The sequence below is a fragment of the Condylura cristata genome, unplaced genomic scaffold, assembly GCF_000260355.1.
Source record: "Condylura cristata isolate star-nosed mole 26May11 unplaced genomic scaffold, ConCri1.0 scaffold00022, whole genome shotgun sequence".
Lineage (NCBI taxonomy): Eukaryota > Metazoa > Chordata > Mammalia > Eulipotyphla > Talpidae > Condylura > Condylura cristata.
The window spans coordinates 17416824-17440144 of NW_004567123.1; the positions used below are offsets into that span (position 1 = coordinate 17416824).

Below are 23321 nucleotides of genomic sequence, written 5' to 3' on the forward strand. Positions count from 1 at the left end.
AAAAATGAACAGATAATGAACACTGCACAGATGTAGGCATATAGCAAGACCATTTACTGCTGTTGCAGACCTTGATTTTGCCTCTTTTGGGCTACAGTTAAAACATGTAGCTATTTCACTGTGGCAATTTTGCTCCACACTTAGCTTAAGTGAAAAGGGGAATTTACAAGTTGGTAAATAGGCAAGTCCAGAGGTGGTATTGGTTCCAGCCATGACTGAGGACATCCATCTCATCTGCTGTGCTCTGGATTGGCTTCACACAGCCCTACAGTCATGCTTTTTCCCTATAGGGAGGGGAAGACGATCTCCAGCTCCCTCAGGGTCCTCAAAACTTGACTGTTGATTCCAGTGAACTTACTAGCTGAGCTTGACACATTAGCCTCCTGCACATTGTGTTCAACAGGACCTAAGACTGACCAAGTAAATAAGGATGCAGACAACACTTACAGCTGGCTACCACAGGGGTGGAGAAAGGAGTAATGCAGAGTCAGAACTCAGAAACCACCCTGTGCCCAGGTGTGGGATCCAGGGTCACTGGATCAATGAAGAACTGTCTGCTTTAAAAAACAAACAAACCAAAACCCAAAAACAACTTTAATTGACAAGACAAAAACAAGTTATTTACAGTAGTTTTTTGCTCAAATAATTCAACGGGTAACTGTGCTTCTCCATGTTTATCTCACAACCAAACCAAGCAGAGGCTGCCATAGCCCTACCCTCCCCATCCTGCATAAGAGGGGAATGCCAACCAAAATACAGCAGCATGGCTCCCTCACCCCCGCCACAGTTCAGTGCACCCCAGCCCAGCATAATTCAAGTTTCCCGTTACAAGCAACCTGCAAGTCACCAGACTTAGGCTCACAAATGGGCGGGACGGAAGAAACTGGACAGTTGCTTCAACCTTGAAGCTGCCTTGGCCATTCTTCCCCAGCTGGGCCTGGGGGGGGTGAGGGGGAGGTGAGGATCCCTGATCCCCCTGGGGCATGCATGGAAGGGGCACTAGAAGCAGCAGCCAGGTGAGGCATTGAGAGCCTGGTAACCTTGCCCAGAGAGCAAAGCTCCCTCTCCTTACTCCCACAGGAATGGAAGGGCCAAGTCACTAAGTGGGGAGCTTCCCTGAAGCCTTCAGGGATCATCCTAGAAATGACAGAACACATGTTGCTGCCTTTCTCCCACCCAAGTCAGTCAATACCAGGAACTTCCCCTTCTGCCTAACCTGGCAGCTTTTGGGACTACAGGCTGAGGATCCTGACCTGTCTTTTGGTCCAGTAACGATGTTATTCAGAACAAAAATATTTTGGCTAGTAATAACCTAGGGTTAGTGTTTCTTAGGATATATAAAGGATGGGGTATATTGCTGTTTAACATTTTCAGCAAAATAAGATATGGTGGGGGAGACTAAGACCAACTGTGATCAGTTTTACTGTGGAGTTCAGGGCAGGGGCCTGAACAACTCCAATTTAAAGAAAGGTGCAACACAGATAGTGAACAGGTTTCATAACGTGATTTCCAGCCCCAGCTTCCTCTAAAGGCAGATCCTCACCAACTGGAGGCACTATCCCCTGCTTCCTCCTTTCCTGCCACTAGCCTGGGAAAATTAGCTAAAGTTTGAGTCAACTAAAAGGGCTTCCTGACCAGTAGATGGCTCCACTTCTCTCCAAGCAGGAGCTACTGGCAGCCTTTGACATCTTGTCCCCCACTAATCCCAAGTTCCTAAAGGAATTCAAAACTCAGGCTGCAGGGCACAGCTTTCAAAAGTACAGAAGGAAAAAACATTAAAGAGGAAAAAAAAAACAAAACACAACCCACTGCCTCAGTCTAGCTTACTTTCCCCCACCCCCCAGAATACAGTAAAAACAACAAAATTAAAAAACAACTCTCTGATTTATCATCCTTCTCTGCTCTGCACTTAAGTTTGGTCAGATTCTGTTGAATCCTCACCAGGATGTGGCTTTATCCCCTTCTGTGCCTGATACAGAAAAGCCAAGGCCCACATTTTTTTTTTTCCTCTTTTCTTTTTGGTAAACCAAACCAAAGAAACAACTATTTGGAATTTTGCAAAGATTTAGCTGGTCCCCAAACTAAAATACTCCTTCCTCCTAAAGCAATTACCAGCTATAGTGGTGGCTCATTCCCAGTTCCTCTGACTCCACATGACATTTATTCCCCACACCTGGGCTAACTACTCCCTCTGATGCAAACCACAGCAAAATGGGAAAAAAACACAAAGTTTAGTGAAAACCTAACCATTCAATTGGAGTCAGTACTGTTACATCTGCTAAGTTCCTCTTTTGATTACACTCATGAACTTGGAACATCCATACTTGGCTTAACAAAAAGAGGCCTGGCTCTTGGGCATATTGGACCCAGCATAGGTCTGAACTTGGCAGGTTTCCTCTGCCCAGCCCAGGAAAACAGGCTGAAACAAAGGTGTCCTAGGGAGTCTCTGGAGAAGCAGCAGCAGCACCATGCCTGACTCCGATCTCTTGGTCTCACCACTGAGAAAGCCTGGAGAAACGGGAGTCAGCAGAGGAGAGGTCCCCGTCACAGTGCAGTGACACCAGCTGGCGTCTTCCTGCTGAAGGCCTCTGGACAGAGGAGATGATCCTGATGTTTGGCAGTGATCCAAGAAAACCCTCTGTATGAAAGGGAACCAAAACGGAAACCCAGGACAGCTGGCTCAAGCCTCAAGCACCTCTGCTGACAAGAGGCCTACTTGGGGTTTTCGGAGACTAAGGGGATGGGAGTGTGCAGTAATGGAGGCGATGGGTCCTGTTGCTTCTGAAGCTCCATCTCAGCAGCCCTCTGTAGTGCCACCTCTACCAGCAGCTGGAAGCTACTGAAGTCGTCCTTGTCCTGCTCTGGGGGTGTGGGCGGAGGTGTGTTGAAGAGTCCACCTGTGGGGCTTCCAGCTTCAGCCCTGGTCAGCAGGGTGAGTGTGCTACCAGGGGTCATCAGGGACTTGGGGGGCTCCAAGTCCCCTTGTGGGAAAGGAGCAGCAGGCTTTTCCCCTTGGCCTGAGTGAAGTGGCATGGAGCACACAGACAAGGAGAGCACATTGGTGGGTGCTGGCACCGACACAGCAAGCACTGAGGGGCTGTTGCCACGGGGGAGGGCCACATCTGAGGCCTTACCCCCGCGGCGGGAAATGGTGAATTGGTTGGGGTCTTTGCCGTCCTTCCGAAGCATGTCTGGGAGAAGTCGCCGCCGAGCGTTGATGAACCAGTTGCATATCTAGAATGAGTATAAGAGACCATCAGTTTATTCAATAAAAAATAGCTGTGAAGGGCCCTCCCTGGTGGCGCAGTGGGTTAAAGCACAGCACTGAGAATCTAAAGCCGCTTCCGAATGAGTTCGATTCCCGCCTGCCCTGGAGGTGACCACATGGCGCGGCAGACCGCTCCTGACCCGCCCGCTGCTCCCCTCAGCAGTGTACTTCATCCATCTGCCTGGTCTGTCCCCAACTCCGTCTCTGGTGAAGCCTCTCGCCGCCCCTGTGCCTCTGACCTGTACCCCAGTTCTGTATGTACAAATAAAATAAATCTTAAAAAAAAAAAAAATAGCTGTGAAGCACCTCCGTTCCAGGCTGCAAACAACAGACACAATCCCAACCCTCCAAAAGGTTTATATTGGGAAGAGTTAAGAAGTACACAAATATAAAATTGCAACTGGCTACAATGGTGCTGTTGGAAACATAATGGGAGGACTCAAGGTAGTCTTGAGGAAATGGCTTGTAAATTGAGAGCTGAAGGATTAGTGGTTTTGATAGGAGTCGGAAAGGGAGCAGAGCCTTTGATTTGGAGGCATCAAAGGCCTTGTGGCAGGTGGTAGCTGAATGCATATGGAGAAGGCAGGCCTGTGAGGCTGGGGCTCAGAGTGGCAGCTAGAGGCTACACCTCTTCTGGTGGAGACTTGGTTGTTTATGGTAAAGGTAATAGGGAGCTATAGGAGGGTTTTAAACAGAGTCACTTGTTATTTGAAATACAGGGTGAAAGCGGGGAGGAAAATGACAAAACCTGATCTTTTTGGGAAACTAGAAATGACAGGACCTGGTGCCCAGTTAAATATGAGGGAGAAGTGAGGCAGTGACAAGGGCAGTTCACTCCAAAATCCCTAGAGCAGAATTCTAGTGCACTGGAGGGGGAGTGAGAGAAAAGCTATAAAGCACAAAAGGATTATCAGGTAGAAGATAACTCTGCAAGCAAATCCCTGATCTACATGAATGTGCATTCAACCAACATCTTTGTCTTTCCTATATGCTACTGAGAAAGCTACCATTATCCTTAACCCCATTCCTGTCTAGCTGACTGAGTGCACCTTTCCAGAGATTTGTGTTTATCAAGTAAATAGTAAACAAATCAGTTATTTCAAACAAAACAAAACCCTTACAATATCATGAGAATTTAAATATTCATAGTGATTACAGATTTAAAACAAAGTTCTTCACTCAAAGATGAGTGCATCTGGACTGTTAACTCACTAAATTATCATCTTGAATATCAAGAAAACAAAAACAAAAGATGACATTTTGAAAAGGAAAATGATAGTTTTAAAGCAAAATGGTGTCTTCAAAAGCATAGACATTTTCTAAAACGTCAAGCAGAAAGGCTAAGTACATGGACAAAGACTGCACCATCTAAACAAAGTTGAAAATAAACAGCTCTTCAATTATATACAGACCTAAAATGAATCCATGCAGATTCTAAGAATTACAACTACTCACTAATTAGTTTCCACCTAAATAATTTAAGTGTACCTAATTAAAGAAAACTTTCTACTCTCTTCTTTATAGGTACAAAGAAAAGATATACACATGTCTACAGGTACACATACTTCCTAACATATCCAACAAAAATTATATGACTTTCAAGATACATACCATAAAACAAGATAATTTTCATAAGCAATTTTTCTTAATGGGGGCAGGGTAGCTGATTGCTCAGATCAATCTTTCTGGAGCCAAACAGTGGGCAGGAAATTTTTCATTATTAGTAGTATGCTGCAAAATCAAGGCATGTCTGGACTCTCTTTTAATAGCTCCCAGTTTTGTGACTCTCCACCTAAGCCTCTTCAGTGGTTGTTCCTTTTTCTAAAATGCAGTGACTTACTTCTTCTAGAAGACTTCCATTTGTCTCCTGCTGCATCTAGGATCAAGTCCAGTCTCCTGGGCCTCCTCTGTCATGATCTATTTTTTCAGTCCTTATATTCTTCTGTGTGAAGATTACTTATTCAGGTCCTATGATTCCCTCCCGCCCTCCATAGCCATCATGCCTTTTGCATACCACATTCTTCCTTTCTGGAATGCCCTCTTCATCTGGAGAATGCCCATGCCTCTAATTTGGCTGCTCTAAGACATTAACAACAGGACCAGATTAGATGATTAGAACAAATTCTCTGTTCACCTGCAACTGGTATAGGACCTAAAACTCTTCACCTATGAAGGAATGACAATATGAAAGGAGAGAGAGAATGTTTCTATCTGAAGAACAGGAACAGCTTCTGCGTGCCTAGTGCAGCAGGCACCTAAATCTCGGCATCACTCTTGACAATCCACAAAGATCAGTCATACTCTTTCCTCTGATTACTGTCATAATAGCCTGAACAGCAGTTTAGTTGGACATTATTTTATCTTTTTAAAGACTTATTTATTTATGCATACAGAACTGGGGTACAGGCTAGAGGTGCAGGGGTGGTGAGAGGATTCACCAGAGACAGAGTAGGGGGCAGAACAGGCAGATCATGGAAGTACACTGCAGGCAGGTCAGGAGAGGTCTGCTGTTCCATGTGGGTCACCTCTGGGGCAGGCAGGGATCAAACTCATGTGGAAGTGCCTTTAGCTTCTTTGTGCTGTGCTTTAACTGCACTAAGGAGGATAGTTGGGCATTATTTAAAAACAACAACAGATTAGACTAGACAGTTCCTTAGTTTCATGTTTGATGTAAGCTTATTAATACAAAACTGTTTTAAAATAACTTTCCTTAAGGCCCTCCCTGGTGGCGCAGCCGGTTAAAGCACAGCACTGAGAATCTAAAGCCGCTTGCACATGAGTTCAATTCCCGCCTGCCCCGGAGGTGACCACATGGTGTGGCAGACCTCTCCTGACCCACTCTCTGCTCCCCTCAGCAGTGTACTTCGTCGATATGCCTGTTCTGTTCCCCACTCTGTCTCTGGTGAAGCCTCTCGCCGCCCCTGAGCCTCTGGCCTGTACCCCAGTTCTGTATGCACAAATAAATAAATCTTAAAAATAAAAAAACAACTTTCCTTAAATAAGTAAATATAATCCCATAACCTCCTTTTCAAGTACTTCTTCCTCTTGCAGATACTGGAGATACCACAGGGGAAAAATTTCCTAACCATTTTTGCCAACTCCAAAGTAGGGGAGAGGAAACATTAGAAATTGGGTGTGTGCCGGCCCTCCCTGGTGGTGCAGCAGGTTAAAGCACAGCACACAGAAGCTAAAGCCACTTCAGCATGAGTTTGATCCCCACCAGCCCCGGAGGTGATCCACATGGCATGGCAGACCTCTCCTGACCTGCCCGCTGCTCCTGTCAGCAGTGTTCTTTATCAGTCGGCCTGTTCTGCTCCCCAGAGTCTCTGGTGAATTCTCACCCCCCCCCCCCGCACCTCTGGCTTGTATCCCAGCCCAGTTCTGTAATGTATAAATAAATAAATCTTAAAAAAAAAAGAAAGAAAGAAATTGGGTATGTGCACAGGGTAGGATATGGGTGTGGTCTGGTAGATAGCCACACATCCAGGCATCTTTTTGGGAGTATGAGTGGAGAAAATTTTACCAATAACTGCCATATACTGAACAGTCACGTGGATACAATTTTTCTCTAATATTTACTTTGTCCTATGAGTTTCATTAACTGTCATTTCACTGGTGAATGCATATAAAGCTCAGCCTAGCGAATCCAGGTTGAATTCTACTTCCAGTCAGGGATCCCCAAGCCTGGGCCTTTGGATCTGGAAAAAGCAGGAGTTGTGCCTCTCTGGATCTTTCTCTGAGGCTGTCACTGGCCCCAGAGTCCAGCTAATTGCAGTCACTAGAAATTAGTACTTCTCACTTTCCTGTTGCTTTCCCTTTCAAGTCTTTGTGTTCATTCAAACAGTATCTACTGCATGCTTACTATGTGCTAGACTCAGTTCTCAGTGCTATCAATGCCTTTATGAATTAAACAGACATATGCGCTGTGCTATGGAGCTCAGAGTCCATTTAGATGTGGGACTGGCAATAAACAAATAGGGTAAATGGCCACCCCTAAGTGCCAGGAGGAAAAAGACAGGAATAAAAGGGTAGCATGTAAAGATAAAAGTCTTCCGTAGATTAAAAAGTCTAGAAAGGTGGCCTACAGGATAAGAAATAGCTGACTGTACACAAGGCTGTGGGAAGAATATCCTAGATAGAGAGGACAGCAAATACCAAGGTCCTAAGGCAGGGAAGGGTTTCCTTTACGGAACTGACAGAAAGAGGAATAGCAGACAAGGTGCGAAGAGGGATGATCCATCCCACTAGGGTAGAACTGCTAACTAGCCATGAAAAACTGCTAACAGAGCCACATAGTGGCAAGACCTAATTCTCACATTCAAGGTCCTTATGATTTTGTCTCTTTCAGTTTATCAACAGATACTAACAAAGCACTTACTAGCTGCTGTAAAGGGAAGAAAGGACAGGAATCCCTCCCCCACCCCTCCATGTACTGATGTTGGGAACTGTGTGGGCTGCAGCAATGCCTAACATTCCTCTAATGTTTGCTGAATGGATCAAAGGCCCATTTCTCCACAGGGCTTTGGTACTAGTTTCTACCCCTTTCTATCATCTTTCTTGACCCATACCTAGTAGGCTTTTGGGCACTACCTTCTTATAGACTCTCCCTCTATGTAGTCACAGGGAAACCACTGTGATAAGAACTAGTACCTGGAGATGCACCCTGGATAGGCACCTGGCCCTGTCAAGATGATAAAGCTCCTGGGCAGGGCAGAGTCAGAATCTTCCTTTAAAAAAAATATTGGACCCTCCCTAGTGGCTCAATGGATTAAAGTACAGCACTGAGAAGCTAAAGCCACTTCTGCATGAGTTCCATAGCTGCCCCAGAGGTGATCCACATGGCGTGGCAGACCTCACCTGACCAGCCCACTGCTCCCCTCAGCAGTGTACTTGTCAGTAGGCCTGTTCTGCTCCCCACTCTGTCTCTGGTGAATCCTCTCACGGCCCCTGCACCTCTGGCCTGTACCCCAGCTCTGTATGCATAAATTAATAAATCTTTATATATATATATTTACTTATGCATACAAGAATTGGGGTACAGGCCAGAGGTGCAGGGGCCGTGAAAGGATTCGCCAGAGACAGAGTGGTGAACAGAACAGAACAGAACAGCAGACTGACTGAAATACACTACTGAGAAAAGCAGCAGGTCGACAGTTTCATAGAGCTGCGCTTTAACCCCTAAGGCATCACCAGGGAGGGTCAAACCTGGAATCTTCTTGCAGTCCTTCTCTTCCTTCCTCAATCACATCTGGAAAGACCTTGCCCCTGGCTTACTTACACCTCTTCAATTCTATGGTCCAGTACAAGACAACACACCCAGAACAGTAGGAATCAGGGACACTGGTTGAGCTAAGTCCTGGCTAGAGCTGAGGAGAGCCCCAAGGAGTGGTTAAGTCTAAACAGCTAACAAAGCACCTTTGATACCTAAGATGGTGTCAGTCATCTCACTTGCATTAATTCATCTGCACCTGAACCTAGAAGGTGGGGAGCAGTCTCCCAAAAGTACTGAGGAAACTTGAAGAGATGAAAGAACTTTCCTTAAGTCACATAGCTTCCAAGAGCAGAGATGGTGTTCAAATCCAGGACTCCTGGCAGTTGGGTCCCAACTGCTACTTTTACTCTATTTCTATGTCTTATCAAACAGGAACAGAGGTATCGCTGAATAGTCATCATTTAATAATACTAGCAAATGTGTGGAAAACAAAACGTCAGGTGCTTTTCTGAACATTTCATATTAATCATTTAATCTTCAGCTTTTGAAACTCTGATAAGAGGCCCTAATCTGGGGCCTCCCTGGTGGCACAAGGGGTTAAGTCTTAACACTATCAAATGATCCCTGGCCAGGGAGGTGGCCCACGTGGTGCAGCAGACCTCTCCTGTCTCACATGCTGCCAGCAGTGTATTTCAGTAGATCCACCCCTTCTGCTCCCCACTGTCTCTGATGAATCCTATCACCACCCCCACTCTAGCCTGCATCCCAGCTCTTACATGCATAAATAAATGAAAAATAAATCTTTTTTGTTTTTTTAAAGACCCTGATTAGAGAGGTTTAGTAACTTGCTCAAGATCATAATGCAAAGGCTTGGATCTGATCCAGGCAACTACAGCTAGGAGAGAAGACTGGAGAGAGCCAGTCTGCAGACTCCTTGCTCAGATGCCATCCCTCCATCCTGCAGCTGCTTCCTCACTACCTGTGCTACAGGAGAGTTCTCCATCTCATCCTGACCCACGGGAAAGGACCAGGTCACACTAACCTGGGTCACTAACACTGGCACAGCACTCATGTTGTTGAAAGAGCAGTCTTAGGGCGGGAAGCCTGGGCTTCTAGCAGCTGTGTGCTGTGTGGGCACATAGCCCTTAGCTGCACCTCCCACTTTGGCTTATAATTCTGAGCAGAGAACAACAGACCCCTCCCCCCATCCCCAATACTCAGAAAACTTGGCAGCCTACTTAGTCTGTTTAGTCTTCTCATCCGATAGAAATGCACAGCTGAGGGGGGCAAGGGCAGGAGGCCTGAGCACACCGTGAATACCAACTGTGATAACAGGCTATCAGGATTTTCTTTGCCCCCTCTTGCTGCCTTACCCATGCCTCAGTCAGTAAAAAGGCATGTGACTTGTCCCCACTCAAGGTCCTTGGGGGTGGTGGCAGGGAGAATGCCAAGGTGAATTCTGTGATTGATATGGCAAAACAGGCTGGGTGCCTGAAACTCTGTCTCTACCATAAAACAGGGTTCTATCTGAAAGGCTGTTGCCTTGTCTGTATTTTTTTTAAATCAATGGCCGAGATGAAGGACACAGGAGCAATCACTATCACACCCCGGAAGCTGAGGAAGGCCTTGACCTAGAGCAGGGAGTTGAAGCAGGCGTTACACATGCTTTAATATTAATGTCTGTCTAGTTGTGTGAGAGAGAAGGCAGAAGAGACTTCTAGACACCAGGCACCTCAATTTGTGTTGTGACTACCTCCATCAGGTGCTTTTAAGAGGCAGGTCCTATTAGAATCACCTTGGGCAATTTAAAAAGATTGTTAAATAACTACTTCTCAACTGCTTTACAGATCTAGCTGTGTAGATTCAGTAATTTGTTTTTAAATAAGTTCTCTGGAGTTCTGTTGTCTAGGCTTAGGAATCAATGGCTGAGCCCCCAGGTTTAACTTGTCCTTGCCGGCCCAACCCTTGATGCAAAAAAAGAAAAAGCTTACATAGATGATCAAGAAAGTGCACACACAGATGAAAGTTCTTGAGGTAAGGAGACAGAGTTTACTTGTGGGAAGAATGAGAACAGCTAGTTTTGGAGCCAAGGTAAGGAAAGCAGCTCCCAACTCAAAGGGTCACTTGGGACCAGGCCAAGACAACCCTCACCACAACTAGCAGACCACTACAGCTTCAGCACAGGGCTCTTTTCTTGCCCCCTGCCCCATACCAGAGGGACTGCTGCCCCCTGAACCCCTCCCCCACCCCCTCTCCCAACTCCTTCAGGTCAATCTGGACTCCATTCAGATGTGGTTTCCTGAGATAAGCCTTCTGAATAGGTAATTCATTACATCGAATTTTAACCCTTTAAATAATGTTTGCCCTCCCCCCAAAGGCTTCCCCAGAGAGCAGGGATAATGCCTGTTGTTTTTCTAATACAGCACTGGGCTTGGCTGAGTATTCTGCAATCATATTACAGAGGGCAGGAATGAGGCCTGAACCCTCCCAATTATGTTTACCCTCCCTCCTTCCCCCAACAAGCAGCCCCTCAGAACAATCAGAACTATTACAGTTGAAATAAAGTGGGCTTAGGGGCCTCGCTGGTGGCCCAAGGGGTTAAAACGCAGCACTATGAAGCTGTCCACGAATGACCACTGCAGCACGGCACAAGTTAGATCCCTGGCTAGGGAGCTGACTCACTTGGCACAGCAGACCTCCTGTCTCACCCACCGCTACCCTCAGCAGTGAATTTCAGTTAATCTGCCTGCTCTGTTCCCCACTCTGCCTCAGTTGTGAAGCCTCTCACCCTCCTACATCTCTGGCCTGTACCCCAGTTCTTGTATGCATCAATAAGTAAAATAAATAAATCTTTAAAAAGAAAGAAAAGAAATAAAGTGGCTTTAGAGGGAGTCACAGAGAACTATGAAATCCCTTTTTTTTTTTTTTGGCATTACCCTCCCAACTGCTTAGCCCTGGGGCTAGTACCAGCAAACCAGTTAGTTAAATGACTCATTGACTTGCTAATGAGATTGCTTCTGGGCTGGTAGGAGACAATTAAAAGAGATGTCCCCAAGGAGAAGGAAAACAAGCCAGGAAAGTGTTGATGCTTGTTGAAACCAGGTGACCTACCAGGGTGCACCATAAAATTCGCTATTGAGGATATTTGCAAATGTTCTTAATACAAAATGAAGTGAACAAAATACAAGAAAAAAGAGGCCTTTAGATACTTAAGCCAAATTTTCTGGTTTGAGAATTCAATGCATTTTCCTATACTTCTGAGGTACTGCCTGTTGACATTTATCTTTATCTTCTGTTATTTCAACAATTATTTACTGAACACCTAGCAAATACCAAGCACTTGGAATATAGCGGTAAGTAAGACTAGGCAGGCCTATGTCTGTACTCACTTAGGCAGTTACAGATACTGTTAAAATGCTCTCGGCAGGTAAAGCGCAGGTCTTCCAAGAATCTCAGGTCTCCCAGGTCTGGGATGGTGAGAGTTTGGCAGGAACATATGGGGAGGTGGGGGTGTCCTGCAAGGGGTCCTTTATATAGGTACGGCCAGGTGATGTACTAGGGCAGCAGCATTAATTGAAGGGTTTTAAGGAGTGGGGGTAAAGCCAAAGGAAAAAAAATTGATTTGTGAGTGATATTTAAGAGGATCATGTATAGGAATTGGTGACTGACCACATGAGCCAAGAAAGAGATGGGGTCAACTTGAAGTTATCAGTTACAGTCAGGAAATTTTAATGCCTCCTAGCAGAGGTGTTCAAGTGGTTGCTGCCTTTGGGATTGTGGTGCACTTTCCATCAGGGAGTGCTGGATGGTCCCCCGGCTCCTAATAGGGAATGCCTGGATCTAGCCAGTCTGTCCTCTGAGGTATGTCTCCTTTCCGGTAATCTTTGGCCCAGATCTATCTTTAAGGGGAAACCACATATCCACTAGTTCTCCACTTGACTGCTTTATCTTTTGGTTCCATTTTGATCAGAGGGAGACTGGCTCTTGCTGTGGCCTCTGGCAATACAGACTTGCTCCATTGCAGAAACAGTGTCCCTCCCTCATATTACCTGCAACAATCCAATCAGCAAAAATACCACTATTTTTCATTAATGCAGTTAGATGGAACACCTCACTGGCTATTACTTTACTTTGGAAAACTTTATTTTGTAGTTTATGTATAAAAGCAAAAGCAAGGTGATGGTCTACGGGTTAAGTCTCAGCACTATCATGGTCAGGGACTGAGTTCCATCCCCAGCCAGGGATATGACCCACATATAGCACAGGAGACCTCTCCTGTCCCGCCTGCTGCTCCCCCTTAGCAGTGTGTTTCAGTAAATCTACCAGTTCTGCTCCCCACTCTGGTAATTCCTTTCATTCCCTTGGAACTATGTCTTCTACCCCGGTTACATACCAAAAAAAAAAAAGAAGAAGAAGAAAAAGAAGAGAGAGGGCTAAAGCAAATAGTTTTGTACCCAGCTTTACTTGCTTAAGTGATGTGATAACTAAAATGACACAAGTGAAGATGTTTGGGGGGACATGTAAATTATTTTTAAAAAGGAGTCGATATAGGGCATTCCTGGTGGTGCAAGGGGTTAAGTCTCAGCACTATGAAGCTACAAGTGGCCAAAGTAGCATGAGTTTGAACCCGGGCCAGGGAACTGACCCACATGGCACAGCAGACCTCTCCTGTCTTGCCTGTTGCTCCCCTCAGAAGTGTATTTCAGTCAATCCAATTCCATTCTCTCTGGTGAATCCTCTCACACACAGCTCCCCACCCCACACCTCTGGCCTACATCCCAGCACTTGTATGCATAAATGAATAATTTTTAAAATAATAAAAACAAATCTGATAGTGACCCTGACAAAAAGCAGTTCCAATACAATGTGACTCATTTGACAGCACAAGTACGAGGAAATATACAGCAGTGTCCTCAAACATCGACCAGAAGTCAGAGAATGCGTTCGTGAGAAACGCTTAAATGCAGTGAGCCAGGTCTGGAAAGGACAAGAAACCAAGGCAGAAGGCCCCTATGTGACCTGAGTGTTCAAGGACCTCAGAGGCAGACAGAACTGAGAGATGAGATAATATTGGTCAGCTCCTAAGAGTTTGGATTCTGAGGACAGCAGGGTTGCGGAATATGTGACATAATCAGATGTGCACTTTTGTAATAAACTGAAGGAACCAGCAAAGATACTGTCTAGGTAATCCCAAGTCTAAGGCTGCAGTCTTTTGCTCGTGCTGTTCCACATCCTGTGTGCTCAATCTACCTCTTCTGAGAGACCTTTTGAGGCTCCAGGCCAGCTTGAGAGGCCCTGCTCTAGGTCTCTGTTGCTTCTTTTTCATCACTGATAACTTTTTACAAACAGCAGTGGTCAGGTCTTCCTAGCTCTACCCTACCCCAGGTTAGACACCTCTTGAAGGTAGGACATGTCCGTTTCCATTTTGAGATCCCAACTCTTCTGCTGTGCACAGTGGGTGCTTGGGTGGTACAGATATTAGGCACTTTTAGACAATTGGGGTCAGTCCCAGACCTATTATATATAGAGAGGAGAGTGAAAATAAGAGTGGAAGGTACCCACTCCAAGCCAAACACTTCACAGGGAGTCCCCTACTTTGTCTCCTTTGTCCCTCCTCCTACCCTATCAAAGAGGTACAAACACCTCCCTTTTTCAGCTGAGGAAATAAGCTAGGAGAGAAGGCAATGACTTGGCCAAGGTCCATGCTCCCTGGAGAAGATAGGCTCCAACTCACGGTCTGTAACTCAGTCTAGAGCCTTTCTTAGCCTTTCTCAGTTAGAGCCTTTCTTATTTGGGATTAACCACTAGCCAGTAAATATAAAGTCAGCTAATAAGGAGTTCTGAGGGCTGAATTCTCACAATGAGGCCTCAGGAAGGAGGGGGAAAAGTTGGGAAAACACAGAGGTTCAAGGCTGGTTAAGAAAAGAAGGAAAGATGGTGTCACAGGTTGGAGTAATGGGCTATGAAAGAACAGTGGTGGAAAGGGAGGCAGAAAGCTTGGGGGAGAAGCTGCCTGGCTCATGAAGGGAGCCAATGGGGCAGTGTGTGGATTCTGATGCTAAACTATCTGTCTTGTAGGTGACAGGCAAGCTGGAGGCAAGACTGTGGTGGTCTAAGCTGTCCTACCTCAATAGCACCATACACATGTGGTCCATGAGAAGGACAATTCAAGAGACAATGCCTTTAACCCTAATAAAAAGCAGGTAATATGATGTGAGTGTACCCATGTGCATGGTTTACAGAGCATTTTCACTTCCTCACAACAGTTAGGTCAGGCAGATTCTAACCCCACTGTATAGGGGACATCAAGATGTGGTTCAAAATTCCTGTGTGGCATAACTCGTTTTTGACCCCAGAACTTCTGCCCTTTCCTTGATAGTGATGGTAACTCATTTTTAAACCACACTGCAGATCACCAGTAGCCCTTCACCAAGCTGACATCCAAACATGCTCTTGGGCCAGTAGCCAAAGTCCACCAAAGTCCACATATTCAATGCCTGCTTTACCTTCCCACTCATTGTCTTGTGTTGACCCTGACACCCAGACGTTACTAACGACCCCTTGCCTCTTCAGAACTTTCAAAAATCTTAAATCTAGCTGCAATGACCTCATTTCATTTTTTTTCCTTTAAAGCAGGGGTGTCCTCATCTGATCCAAGAAAATAAGGACCAGAGACGGGAGGTGGCTGGCCCAAGGTCACACACAGTTAGTCAGTAACAGGGCTGGGACAGGACTAGAACTCAGGCATCCTCTTAGCCCTTCCTTACCTGCAGCACCGACAGGTTGGTCTGTCCAGAAAGGCTCAGCTTCTCCTGCTCTGAGGGGTAGGCATTATAGCGGTGCAAGTACAGCCAGTCCCGGAGGATCTTCACTGACTCCTTAGGCAGGTTCCCTCTGCGCTTCCTTTTGCCCGCCAGGGAGAGGAGGCCTTCATCCTCACCTAGATCACTGTCTGACATGGTGTCTAGGAGCTAGGCTGGCCCTTGGGTAAGCCTGGAACAAGTGACAAAAGATATGGGGACATTACTGTTTGCACTAGCCCACTCACCTTTTATCTAAGCCAAACCTACCAATATAGATCCAAGAACACCAGAAATGGGGAACTGCCATTCATTCAAAACTTCAGGACATACCCACAGTCTTGGGGAGATTGGAAGGGTTAAGTCCAAAAAGGCTCCATTTTCTGGAGCCTGCAGATGACTGCTAAAAGAAATGGTAGTTCATTAATAAGCAGCACCAGTCTAGAAATAATTATGGCTATACCACTGAGGCCTACCCTTTTCCATGCGCTGAATTGAGCACTTTACAATTATTATCTCATTTAATCCTCACAGAGCCCATATAAGGGAGCTAATACTATTTTATAGATGAGAAAACAGGGCCCAGAGAGCTGAGAAAGCCACCCAAGATATGTTACCATGTGACCAGGTAATTTCACTCCTAGATATTTATTTACCCAAGAGAAATGAAAACCTGTGTCCACACAAAGCCTTGCACATACCTTTATAGAAACATTATTCATAATGGCTAAAAGATGGAAACATCCCAAGTGCCACCAACAGATGAAGGATAAACAAAATGTGGTCTATGCCTACAAGGGACCATTATTTGGCTATAAAAATGAGTGAAGTCCCAGTCCAATCCATATTACAATGAGTATAAACTTTGAAAATACACCAAGTGAAAAAGCAAGTCACAAAACCCACATATTATGATTCCATTTTGTAAAATATCCAGAATGGAGGGAGGATTCATGAGTGATAAAGAGCATGGAGTTTCTTTTCTTTTGTACTCTTCTTTTTGAGGTGATAAAAATATTCTTAAATTGTGGTGATGGCTTTATAGTTCCAAGTACACTAATTTTTATATTTTAAAAGGGATAAATTGTATGGTATGAGACTTACTGCAATATAACTGTTATGGGGGTAAAAATCCCAGCCCTAGGATATGGCCTGGAAGTAGGGTTTAGACTCAGATAGTATGCTTTGTCCTCTACCTGCCTTCTCCCCACAGTATACTCCATTCCAGGTCTCCCAAGACCCAATGATTCTGGAAATTCTATCAGTCACAGCAATTCACAAAATATTTACTGAGCACCTACCATGTGCCCTCCAGAGAGCACTGAATTATCCCTACTGTTCATCTTTCATTCTCCTTTGCCATCTAGCCGTTGGCCTGATCCTGAAATCAACTCCTTAAAAATCAGATAAATGAACAAGGCTGGGCTCTGATCCCTCCAACTTAGTCTGTGTGACCTTGGACAAAAGTCCTCCCCTTTCTCTGCCAGAGGCCCCTCTTCACCTGTCAAATGAAAGGAGGTGCTTCCCCAGACAACCTAACTCAGTTGCTCTCATCCCCAGGACAATCTTCTTGTTCACACTTGCAAAAGAGATTTACATTATAAAACCAAAAGTTCCACACGAAGCAGATGCCAGAATCTCCAGGCTCCTCCCTCTCAGCCTTTTAACAGCTCCCCAGCAGGCTGGGCCAACAGACTCTGGCATCTCCCAGGTTTTGTTTCCACTACTTGGGCCTGAGCCCAGAGCTCATGGCTGGCTAGGCCAGGCTTTCGAGGGAAGGGTCTACCCTCCCACCAGGCCACCTGGAGATGAGTCAGGAATCAGTGAGAGGTGCCACTGCTCAGCAGGCAGCTTTCTGAGGTCAGATTTCTGAGGTTTAGTTGTCCAGGGCAATTGGGATCTGGGTTCAGGGATGCAGCTCTGGCAGGCTGTGAGAAGTTTACTCAAGGTTATCTGTACAAATTCTGCCCTGGCTGCCTGCCAAGTCCCATTTGCAGGGTTCTAGGAGTGGGCTGTGGAGATGGCCCCTCAGTCTACAGACCTCTCCACCGTGGTATCCTGTGCTCCAGCCTGCTTAGAATCCAGAAGGTTTTACACACACACACTCGACACCATATACACACACCCTCACACCAGGCAACTCTACTAGCACTCTAACCGTAGGCAACCCTCACAGCCCCTGGCATCCCCATGGTTTCCACTGACAAATACCATCATACAGTTTATAAACTCCAATTCGTGAATAACCGGTATCCACACAACTAACCCAATTCTTGATCTGTGCCCACCCACGACTCCAACCGACCTGCCCACCCACGATCTCTCAGGCTGGGAAAACTCCAGATGTCATCACACCGGAGATCCTTCTTACCCTAGCTGGCCTGTGGCAGCACCCTCCGGACACAACACCCGGTGAACACCCTCCAACACACTCTGCGACGCCGACCTGCAGTTACTCCCGCAGGAACTTTCTGACAACTCCCCCGGCTCTGCCCGACACTCCCCCGGGCAGCGCACTCACGCCGCATTCCCAGCAGTTCACACAAAGCGCGCTGCCTCCCCCGCGGGCCAGACCGTGAAGGAGCACATGGCTCCCGGGGCGGCGGGGAATCGGCCTCGGCTCACGGCGCCCGCACCCCTCAGCCCCCCAGCCAGAGTCAGACTCGGAGCTCCAGTTTCCTCGCGGGCCCGCAAGCCTGGTGGGGCGGGGGCTCTGGAAGAAAGAAAACTCACGTGTCTGCCCCGGGGCAGCAAAAGTTTGGTTCCCACCCCCTTCCCCCGCCGCTCGGTGCTGGCTGTCTCTTCGGGGCGCGGGGCCGGCCGAGCCTGCGCGCTCGGCTTTGTGCTCCGAACTCGGCCCGGAGGGGGAGGGGAGGGGGCTGGGCTCCCACCTCCGCACCGCCCCCCCACCCCAGCCCTGCTCCCAGACTCCATTTTGGCCGCCCCCAGCCCCTGAGACTGCGCGCTTCCCCTCCGGAGGCTCGGCGCACGCTCGGCCTGCCTGAGGGTCCTGGCGCGCACAAACTTTCTTCGGGTCGCCGGCCCCACGCGCCCCGCTTCCTTGGCCCGCCAGGGAGTGACAGATGCCTCAGAGACAGACTTTCCTTTGTTCCAAAGGAAAGGGGAACTCGCGCGGGCTCTCCGGCCCCGCCAGCTCCGGGCCCTTCCCGTTGCCCCCACCCGCAGCTGTCACTCTCAGCGGCCCCCTCCCCGGCACGGTCGCGGGGGGGGGGGGCGGGCAGCCGGCGGTTAGCAACGTGCACTTTTGAAACCAAACAAACCCGCCCCCCGCGCGCTCACCCCGGCCAGAGGCAGGGGCGGCCGTCTCCCGGGACGAGATCCTGGGGAGCTGGACCCCCCAAGAGGGTCCTGAGAGCGCTTCCTCCCGCGCAGTGGGGCAGCCCCCCACCGGCTCCCGCCCCCACACCGCAGTCGGGACCAACAAACACACCCACAATCACACGCGCCAGGACGACGCTCCCTCCCCCGCCCGGCCGAGAAAAAGAAACTTTCCAAGTTGTCCGCGCGCCCCCTACTCCCATCTCCCCCCCTTCCCGCGCCCCGCACTGACTTTTCCGAGCGGCTTTTCAGTCCACGCGGCCTCAGGCTCTGTCCGGGGCGTCCTGGCAGGGGGCGGGGGCCGCCGGGGGAGCGCGCCGCGTACCTGCCCTGCCTGACACTCGGCCTGACAGCTCGCGGCTGGAAAGCACCTCGCGGCCTGACGTCAGATCCCCTCTCCTCCCCTCCGCGCTCTCCTCGCCCTCCCCCACCCGCCCGGAGGGAGAAAACAAACTTTGTGAGGAGCGCGGCGAGCTACGCCCACCCCCCGCGGGGCGGGCTGACGGCGGCAACAAGGGGCTTCGCCCCGCCCACCGCGACGGAGGGGGCGGGGCCGGGAGGGCACCTTCTTCCTGCGCCCACCCCCCACCCTCAGGAATGCCACATGGCCTCGGAAAGGAGTAGTGGGAACCCGGAATCGGGGTAGCCCGCTTGGGGCAGGAAGTGCCCCGTTCCTGCTTTCTGAGGGCGTTTCGGGAGCGCCTACTGTGTGCTCCACACGGGGTTGGGGGCCGTTACGAGAGGAGAAATCGGTAAATCCTAACGTTACCGCGTCTGCTCCTTTCACCGGGATTTCCCCCAACCCCCCTAGTGTAGTTCCGCTTGTGCTGAGAGGAAACTGAGGCCCAGTTAGTCTAGGCCTCAGTGGTAAGGATTGGGCTCTGAAAGCCAAGTCAATTCCGCCCTCAAGGGCCTTAGAGTTAGTAGAGGGGCGGCTGACTCCCCCCAAAGTCCAGTCGTCAGACATATCACCAGTACCCTGAGGTAAAGCCAAAAAAGTGTGTTTAGCACTCTGAATGACCCTGAGTGAGGCGCCTTGTGTGTGTGAAAGTGATCCCGTCCAGTCCTAGGTGTATGAGGTGGGTGCCTTTAGTGGGTCAGTCCCTGGTTCACGGGGGTTCTTGTTTCTTGTCACACACCCAGTGTCATTCAGCCCTTGTGGTTGGTTCCCTTCCCTGACCCCATTGTGATAGGCTCTGGAAGGAGGCAGGCCTTTTGCTAGGAGTGCCCCACACTCCTGACTGGTGTCCTTTTCCTCTCCCACAACACCCAACTCCAGAAACATGTTTCCTTGGCCTTATCCAAGCCTGCCTCTGCTCCCAGTACAACATACTGCGAAATCCCGCTGACTCACTGCATATAGCCTTAGGGGGAGTCTGTAACACCTAGAGCCCAGCAGAGTTAGCCTCACTACAGAGTTAGCATAGGGGAAGCTTTTCCTGGGACTCCTCATCTGGCCCTAAATATCTAGGACCCTGAGCTGGAAAACAACTTTTGGCCTTAATTGCACTTTAGCAATGGAGAACTCTGGGAACAAAAAAACAAACGGTTTTCTCGACAAGACCCAAGCCAATCAGAAGGCTGATTAAAGATTGTTAGGGTACACCTGAACTCAGCATTGAGGCCAGACTTCCATGAAACCATTGGCCACACTGCTCTCCTCACAGAAGAACCAAAGTCTTGGTGTTACTGTCCAACACTCTACTTTACAGAGAGGGAAACTGAGCCCCAGAGTGGAGGTCCCAGACAATTTACTGGAGAAATGCTGTTTTGTCCACAAAAACTTCAGCAAGAAAAAGGGAGCTTGGGGAGTCCTAGGTAAGAAAGTAAAACCCTGGGCAGTGGTCAGGATCAAAGAGCTTGTGGGAGCTTGAGCAGGGACCTCAGAAGAAGGGGCTTTTAGGGAAATCCAATTCCAGCACCAGGTAAGCTCTGGCTTTGGCTCTTAGCGCCAAGCACGGTACTTGAAGGTCCATCAGATTCACCATTTTGGGGGAGCCACTGGGTACTGGAACTGGAGGCCAGAGATCTCCCCATAAATTTGGCCCCTAAATCAGTACACCCAAGTCTTGCCTTAAATAAGGCATGGTTGAGCAAATGGAAGAAACCAGCTCCTTCTCATTAGCCCAAAGTAGAGCCACCTGGAAGCTGGAGAACAAAGCCACTTCTGAAGCCCCTCTCCAGACTTCCTGGAGGTGGGGAGGGAAGGTTGAGAGGATGGAGGGAAACTTGGTGTCAAGTCAGGGTGTGTTGGGATGTGCATTGTAAACAAATTCCCAGGTAATGTGTTATTTGAGAATTACCCTGTGAAGTTTCTCAACTGTATTAGAATCTAAAATGCGTGCATCCTTTAAGCCAATAATTCTAGGAATCTATTATGAGAAATAATTGCAAGACAAAGATAAATGCTTATACAAGCTTGTTTCTTTGCAGCACTATTGTTTCTGGTTGAAAATGGCAACCAACGGCAAAGCCCTCACCTGGAGTCAAGGGGTTAGAACAACACCTGGTCTAGCCGCTGATGTGATGGGGTAAGTCTGCACCCTGTAGCTTATGAGATGGCCATGGTTTATTTATTATGACAGTTTGAAGTTGTCCCAGGTAGAAGGGACTTTGGATATACTTTGAGAGAACGAGAGAACTTTCATGGGAAGCCTTTTCCAAATGGGAAGATATTTTGTCACTTGCTCGCATTCAATTTTGCAACCCCCTTCCCATTCCTGTCTTGTGCACAAATGAAAAAAACTGGTTCCCTACTAGAAGAAGGGACTGGTCTGATAAAGAACCTAGAATCTTAACTCCTGGGACTGATCTGGTGTTGGCAGGGAGGGGATGGAGATGTGGGAATGGGATCAGAAGCCAGCTCGACTTGGTTGCCCATGGTGCCATTTTAGAAAGAGTTCTCTGGAACTCAGTGCCCATCTGACCAGAAGAAGGATTGACTACATAGCCTAAGGTAACTCCTGCCTCTATATTGGAAAACCCAAATTAGTTCCTTCTGATTATGGGGCTCATAGTTGTGTCTGTTTCTAATGAACTTAGTGGTCACACAGGTTCAAATAAGTGTTGTGTAAATGTACGTGTTTTTTTAATAAAGCTAACCTCTACCAGATGGGAGTGGAGCGAAGGACCAGTAGACTTCAGGAGCCAACAAGATCCATGGCTATATCTGGCCGCATAAAGTAAATAGGGGTTCTGTGGGGGTAGAGAAGAGCCCAGCAAATGTCGGGGTCAGTGAATAATCCAGGAGTCAATTGGATTTAGTCAATTGGTAGGGCGTTGAAGGCCAGGGTGAAGAATTTGGATGTGGTGGTGTGGGTAGTAGGAAACTCCTGCAGGTTCCTAAGATAGTGCCTAAGAGGAGGAAGCAATTGGAGGCAGGTGAGGCAGCTCTGGGTAATTGAGGCCAAACAGATGAAGACCTGGCTCTGAGGTCTAAAACTTGTGGTACTCATCTGTGAGATTCTATATTTCATCTAATGTGGGTTTCAACCTATGGACATCTTCCATATAGGACCAACATCTTGTCAGTCAGCCACAGTTTGTGTAGTTTTCTTCTGGTAGTGAGGTATTAAATTTGGAGTGCCTGCTGTGTGTCAGGCTTTGGGCTTAAAGCTGGGGAACACACTGCCTAGGCCATCTTGAAGGGTTTGGGCAATTGCATCAGGTGATGGAAAGGGTAAGGGGTTGCCGCCACTAACTATGTAGGCAGATTGCCCAAATCCTTTGATCTCAGTTTTCTTATTTGTGGAAACATTAGTTTTGGTGAGGGTCTAAGAAAATAATGGCTGTGGAAGTCTTTTGGAATAACTGAGTCCTTATAGATGTACAGATACTGTTAATCAGGCTATCTTAGCCCTGCTTCTAATATCTATGTGATGTTTGACAAATAAACTCACTTTAATTACAGTTTCATTTTCTTCAGCTGAGAAATGAGTTGGACATGATAATCCTACAAGTCTCTCTCTCCTTTCTTTAACATTCTATCATCTAACAGTTAAATGTTTAAAGCAACATGCATACAGATATGTTTGCCCACAGCTTAGGCAACACTAGAATTTCTTTTTTTTTAATTTTATCTTTGGGGTTTTAAGTGGTGAAGTGTATTATGTAAAACTTCTATGTGTGTGTACGACTTTCTTAAATAGCCAGACTAAACTTTGTACGAGTTATGCCTGCTTATCTGATTTTCTTCCTGTGCAAACAGTTCGCATCAAAAGACAGGCTTGAACTACAGCATTTTAACTGGAGGTCAGTATGGCAGGGATAGGGTGGTTATAGTCTCCTAATGCCTCTCTGATTCCTAGACAAGTTAATCAGTGCTTTTAATTTAAGAATTAAAAAATATCTTTGGATTTTTCTGGTAGTCTGCTCTCCTACGAATAAGGGGTTGGATACCTGCACTGTCAGTCACGGCCATGGAAATCACCTGGTCAGAATTGGCTGTTGTGGGGCCTGGGAGACTTAATGACTGTATTTTTCATTCTTTTCATTAGGGTCCAGGTGATGGGCTAGATGAGGATCAGATTTCATTAGTATGCTATATATATTTTTTTTAATGTGGGAAATTTCTTACTTCCTGGAGTATTTTTTTTTAAAGATTTATTTATTCATTTACACGGATCTGGGGTACAGGCCAGAGATTTGGAGGGTGAGAGGATTCACCAGAGACAGAGTGGGGAGCAGGACAGGCAGATCAATG

The 23321-nt window shown here is 47.4% G+C and overlaps 1 protein-coding gene across 1 annotated transcript; it reads right to left on the minus strand.

The window, feature by feature from the left end:
- Positions 1 to 642: 642 nt before the first annotated feature.
- TGIF2 (TGFB-induced factor homeobox 2) lies at positions 643 to 18990 on the minus strand. The gene is made up of 3 exons (XM_004687216.2): positions 18852 to 18990; positions 15248 to 15473; positions 643 to 3234 (listed from the first exon to the last, which is right to left on the minus strand). Exons 2-3 carry the CDS (start codon positions 15437 to 15439, stop codon positions 2713 to 2715), a joined length of 714 nt encoding a protein of 237 aa, XP_004687273.1. The 5' UTR covers positions 15440 to 15473; positions 18852 to 18990; the 3' UTR covers positions 643 to 2712.
- Between the last annotated feature and the right edge of the window lie 4331 nt (positions 18991 to 23321).

Bases quoted from the DNA above. Each gene is read 5' to 3' on its own strand.
- TGIF2 (XM_004687216.2), bottom strand. From the start codon at position 15,439: ATGTCAGACAGTGATCTAGGTGAGGATGAAGGCCTCCTCTCCCTGGCG. The intron at 3,235-15,247 runs GTAAGGAAGGGC...TACTCATTCTAG, and splicing joins CCAACCTGTCGGTGCTGCAG to ATATGCAACTGGTTCATCAA.